At 53.3% G+C, this 6,000-nt stretch overlaps 1 protein-coding gene across 2 annotated transcripts in view; it reads right to left on the bottom strand.

Annotated features, from left to right (window-relative positions):
* Window positions 1-1,085: 1,085 nt before the first annotated feature.
* LOC134428633 (heat shock factor protein 1-like) overlaps window positions 1,086-6,000 on the bottom strand; it is a 66,076-nt gene continuing 61,161 nt past the window's right edge. For both annotated transcript variants that reach the window (XM_063175475.1, XM_063175485.1), the window contains one exon: window positions 1,086-4,162. In XM_063175475.1, coding sequence (XP_063031545.1) covers window positions 3,900-4,162 — 263 coding nt within the window. In that variant the 3' untranslated portion in view covers window positions 1,086-3,899. The remainder of the gene's footprint in view (window positions 4,163-6,000) is intronic.

Below are 6,000 nucleotides of genomic sequence, written 5' to 3'. Positions count from 1 at the left end.
TTTTGGGATCTGCTGGATTTTGGGGTCCTGGGGCATTCCAGGTTCCCCCAAGGATTTTGGGATTCGCAGGATTTTGGGATCCTCGGGCATTCCAGGTTTCCTTGGGGTATTGTGGGATCCACTGAATTTTGGGATCCTGTGGGATTTTGGGAACCTGCAGGATTTTGGGATCCACTGGATTTTGGGGTCCTGGGGCATTCCAGGTTTGCCTGGGATATTTTGGGGTCCTGTGGGATTTTGGGAACCTGCAGGATTTTGGGATCCACTGGATTTTTGGGGTCCTGGGGCATTCCAGGTTTCCCGGGGATTTTGGGATCCCACGGAATTTTAGGATCTTCTGGATTTTGGGCTATTTCAGGCCCCCAGGGGTTTTGGCCACCATTTTTTTTTCTGGGGTATTTTGGGATCTGCTGGATTTTGGGATCTTGGGGCATTCCAGGTTTCCCTGGGATATTTTGGGATCCACTGGATTTTGGGGTCCTGGGGCATTCCAGGTTCCCCCAAGGATTCTGGGATCCACTGGATTTTGGGGTCTTGGGACATTCCAGGTTTCCCCAGGATTTTGGGATCTGCTGGATTTTGGGATCTTGGGGCATTCCAGGTTTCCCCAGGATTTTGGGATCCACTGGATTTTGGGGTCCTGGGGCATTCCAGGTTTCCCCAGGATTTTGGGATCCCACGGAATTTTGGGATCTTCTGGATTTTGGACTATTTCAGGATCCTGTGCATTTTGGGCACCATTTTTTTCTGGGATATTCCAGGATTTTGGGATCTGCTGGATTTTGGGGTCCTGGGGCATTCCAGGTTTCCCCAGGATTTCGGGATCTGCTGGAATTTTGGGATCCTCTGGATTTTGGGCTATTTCAGGACCCTGTGCATTTTGGGCACAATTTTTTTTTTCTGGGATATTCCAGAATTTTGGGATCCACTGGATTTTGGGGTCCTGGGGCATTCCAGGTTTCCCCAGGATTTTGGGATCTGCTGGATTTTGGGGTCCCGGGGCATTCCAGGTTTGCCCAGGATTTCGGGAATCCCATGGAATTTTGGGATCCTCTGGATTTTGAGCCATTTCAGGACCCTGTGCATTTTAGGCACCATTTTTTTTTTCTGGGATATTCCGGAATTTTGGGGATCCCTGGATTTCAGCTCCCCCAGATCCCGGGGTTCTGTCACTCTCTGGATCCCTGGGGTCCCTCGGGATGCTCCAGGATTTTCTGGGATGATTTGGGATCCTCCGGGATTTTTTGGGATCCTCTGGGATCCCTTCTGATGCTCTGGGATGCTCCAGGACTTTCTGGAACGCTCTGGGATCCCTTGGGACGATTTGGGATCTCTTGTGATGCTCCAGGATTTTCTGGGGTCCTCTGGGGTGCTCCAAGATTTTCTGGGATCTTCTGCAAATTCCCAGGATGCTCCGGGATCCTCCAGGATTCCGTGGGATGCTCCAGGATCCTTTGGGGTTTCCTGGAATTCTCTGGGATGATTTGGGATCCTTCAACATCCTCTGGGGTGCTCCAGGATCCTCTGGGAACTCCTGGAATTCTCCAGGATCCTCCGGGACCCTCTGGGTTCCTCCAGGATCCCCTGGGACGCTCCAGGATTTCCTGGGATGATTTAGGATCCTCCAGGATTCCCTGGAATTCTCCGGGATCCTCCAGGATCCCTTGGGACCCTCTGGGTTCCTCCAGGATCCCCTGGGATGCTCCAGGATCCTCTGGGATTTCCCAGAGCTCTCCAGGATGCTCCAGGATCCTCTGGGATGGTCCAGGATCCTCCAGGAGTCCCCTGGAATTCTCCAGGACGCCCCAGGATTTCCTTCGATGCTCCAGGATCCTCCAGGATTCCTCTGGAGTTCTCCAGGATGTCCCAGGATGATTCAGGATCCTCCAGGATTCCCCTGGAATTCTCCAGGATGTTCCAGGATCCTCCAGGATTCCCCTGGAATTCTCCGGGATGTCCCAGGATGATTTAGGATCCTCCAGGATTCCCCTGGAATTCTCCGGGATGTCCCAGGATGATTTAGGATCCTCCAGGACTCCCCTGGAATTCTCCGGGATGCTCCAGGATCCTCCAGGATTCCCCTGGAATTCTCCAGGACACGCCAGGATTTCCTTTGATGCTCCAGGATCCTCCAGGACTCCCCTGGAATTCTCCAGGATGTCCCAGGATGATTCAGGATCCTCCAGGATTCCCCTGGAATTCTCCGGGATGTTCCAGGATCCTCCAGGATTCCCCTGGAATTCTCCAGGATGTCCCACGATGATTCAGGATCCTCCAGGATTGCCCTGGAATTCTCTGGGATGTCCCACGATGATTCAGGATCCTCCAGGATTCCCCTGGAATTCTCCAGGACACGCCAGGATTTCCTTTGATGCTCCAGGATCCTCCAGGACTCCCCTGGAGTTCTCCAGGATGTCCCAGGATGATTCAGGATCCTCCAGGACTCCCCTGGAATTCTCTGGGATGTTCCAGGATCCTCCAGGATTCCCCTGGAATTCTCCAGGATGTCCCAGGATGATTTAGGATCCTCCAGGACTCCCCTGGAATTCTCCGGGATGCTCCAGGATCCTCCAGGACTCCCCTGGAATTCTCCAGGGTGTCCCAGGATGTTCCAGGATCCTCCAGGACTCCCCTGGAACTCTCCAGGATGTCCCAGGATGATTTAGGATCCTCCAGGACTCCCCTGGAATTCTCCGGGATGCTCCAGGATCCTCCAGGACTCCCCTGGAATTCTCCAGGGTGTCCCAGGATGTTCCAGGATCCTCCAGGACTCCCCTGGAACTCTCCAGGATGTCCCAGGATGATTTAGGATCCTCCAGGATTCCCCTGGAATTCTCCAGGACATGCCAGGATTTCCTTTGATGCTCCAGGATCCTCCAGGATTCCCCTGGAATTCTCCAGGATGTCCCACGATGATTCAGGATCCTCCAGGATTCCCCTGGAATTCTCCAGGATGTTCCAGGATGCTCCAGGATTCCCCTGGAATTCTCCAGGATGTTCCAGGATCCTCCAGGATTCCCCTGGAATTCTCCGGGATGTCCCAGGATGATTTAGGATCCTCCAGGATTGCCCTGGAACTCTCCGGGATGTCCCAGGATGATTTAGGATCCTCCAGGATTGCCCTGGAATTCTCTGGGATGTCCCACGATGATTCAGGATCCTCCAGGATTCCCCTGGAATTCTCCAGGACACGCCAGGATTTCCTTTGATGCTCCAGGATCCTCCAGGACTCCCCTGGAGTTCTCCAGGATGTCCCAGGATGATTCAGGATCCTCCAGGATTCCCCTGGAATTCTCTGGGATGTTCCAGGATGCTCCAGGACTCCCCTGGAATTCTCCAGGATGTCCCAGGATGATTCAGGATCCTCCAGGATTCCCCCGGGAAGCTCCAGGATCCCTTGGGACCCTCTGGGTTCCTCCAGGATTCCTCGGGATGTCAGAGATCCTTCTGGAATCCCCGGATGCTCCCGGATTTCCTGGGCCGATTTAGGACCCTCCAGGATCCTCAGGAATTCTCCAGAACTCCCGGGATCCCCCGGAACTCCCCGAGGGCGGCGTCGGCTCCTCGGGGTTTCTGTGCCAAGCAGGACGAGTCACTCGGGGCTTCCCTCCCTTTTTTTTTTTTTTGTTTTTGGGATCCCATTTTTTGTTTTTTGGGATCCCATTTTTTGTTTTTTGGGATCCCATTTTTTGTTTTTTTGGGATCCCATTTTTCTTTTGGGATCCCGGTTTTTTTTTTGGAATCCCCTTTGTTCTTAGGATCCTGGTGGTTTTTTTTTGGGATCCCGTTTTTTTTGGGGATCCCGTTTTTGTCTTTCGGGATCCCGTTTTTGTGGGGTTTTTTTGTTTTGGGATCCCGTTTTTTTTTTGTTTTTGGGGGGGATCGCGTCGCCGTCCCCTTTAGGACACGGCCGGGTCCTTGGGCGCGGGCGGGATGAGCGCGGGGTCCTCGGGGTACTCCTCGGGATACTCCTCGGGATACTCATCCGGGTACTCCTCCGGGTACTCCTCGGGATACTCCTCGGGATACTCGTCCCCGTCCGGGAAGCTCGGGGGGCCCTCGCCCAGCTCGAAGAAAATGGGGAGATCCCCGGAGCCGACGTCGACGGCGCTGGAATCCACCAGGAACAGCGGCTGCACCGTGCACGGAACCAGCTGCTTCCCTGGAATATGGGAATTTGGGAATTATTCAGGATTGGGATTATGGGATTGGGATTACGGGATTGGGATAATCCACCAGGAACAGCGGCTGGACCGTGCAGGGAGCGAGCTGCTGCCCTGGAATATGGGAATTGGGGATTGGGATTATGGGATTGGGATAATCCACCAGGAACAGCGGCTGGACTGTGCAAGGCACCAGCTGCTTCCCTGGGAAATCGGAATTGACTGGGAATTTGGGATTGGGAATTTAGGACTGGGAATTGGGGATCTGGATTGTGGGATTGGGATAATCCACCAGGAACAGCGGCTGGACTGTGCAGGGCACCAGCTGCTTCCCTGGAACAATGGGAATTTGGGAATTATTTGGGATCGGGAATTTGGGATTGGGAATATGGGATTGGGATTGTGGGATTGAAATTGGGAATGTGGGATTCGGAATATGGAATTTGGATTGGGAAAATGGGATTGGGAATGGGGGACTGGGATCGTGCACTGTGCAGGGCAGCAGCTGCTACCCTGGAACAACGGGAATTTGGGGATTTGGGATAAATGGGATCATGCGCTGTGAAGGCAACCAGCCACTTCCCTGGAAAAATGGCAATTTGGGAATGGGGATTGGAATAAATGGGATTGGGAATTTGGGATTGAGATTGGGAATTTGGGATTGGGAATGTGGGATTGGAATAATCCACCAGGAACAGCGGCTGCACCGTGCAGGGAACGAGCTGCTGCCCTGGAACAACGGGAATTTGGGAATTATTTGGGATTGGGATTATGGGATTGGGACAATCCACAAGGAACAGCGGCTGGACTGTGCAGGGAACCAGCTGCTGCCCTGCGAACAACGGGAATTTGGGATTGGGAATTCGAGATTGGGAGTGTGGGATTGGGAATGTGGAACTTGGATTGGGATAAATGGCACTGGGAATTTGGGATTGGGATCATGCACTGGGCAGGGAACGAGCTGCTTCCGCGGAAAAATGGGAATGTGGGATAATCCACCAGGAACAGCGGCTGCACCGTGCAGGGAACGAGCTGCTGCCCTGGAAAATGGGAATTTGGGATTGGGAATTTGGGATTGGGATAATCCACCAGGAACAGCGGCTGCACCGTGCAGGGCACCAGCTGCTTCCCTGGAAAAATGGGAATTTGGGATTGGGATAAATGGGATTGAGATTGGGAATGGGGGACTGGGATCGTGCACTGTGCAGCGAAGGAGCTGCTTCCCTGGAACAATGGGAATTTGGGATTGAGACTGGAATAAATGGGAGTGGAATAAATGGGATTGGGATTATGGGATTGGGATAATCCACCAGGAACAGCGGCTGCACTGTGCAGGGAACGAGCTGCTTCCTGGGAAATGGGAATTGGGGATTGGGAATTTGAGATTGGGAGTGTGGGATTGGGAATGTGGAACTTGGATTGGGATAAATGGCATTGGGAATGGGGGATTGGGATAATCCACTGTGCAGGGAACGCGCCGCTTCCCTGGGAAATGGGAATTTGGGATAAATGGGATTGGGATTGTGGGATTGGGACTGTGGGGTTGGGATAATCCACCAGGAACAGCGGCCGCACCGTGCCCAGAACGAGCTGCTGCCCTGGGAACGACGGGAATGTGGGATTATAGGATTGGAAATGTGGGGTTGGGATCGTGCACTGCGCAGCGAAGGAGCTGCATCCCTGGGAAATGGGAATTGACTGGGAATCTGGGATAAATGGGAATTTGGGATTGGGAATTTGGGACTGGGAATATGGGATTGGGAATGTGGGATTGGGATAATCCACCAGGAACAGCGGCTGCACGGTGCCAGGAACCAGCTGCTTCCCTGGAACAACG

This window comes from Melospiza melodia, chromosome 1 (assembly GCF_035770615.1).
Source record: "Melospiza melodia melodia isolate bMelMel2 chromosome 1, bMelMel2.pri, whole genome shotgun sequence".
Lineage (NCBI taxonomy): Eukaryota > Metazoa > Chordata > Aves > Passeriformes > Passerellidae > Melospiza > Melospiza melodia.
The sequence above is the reverse complement of the archived record's forward strand: the minus strand, read 5'-3'. Positions and strand labels throughout refer to the sequence as shown.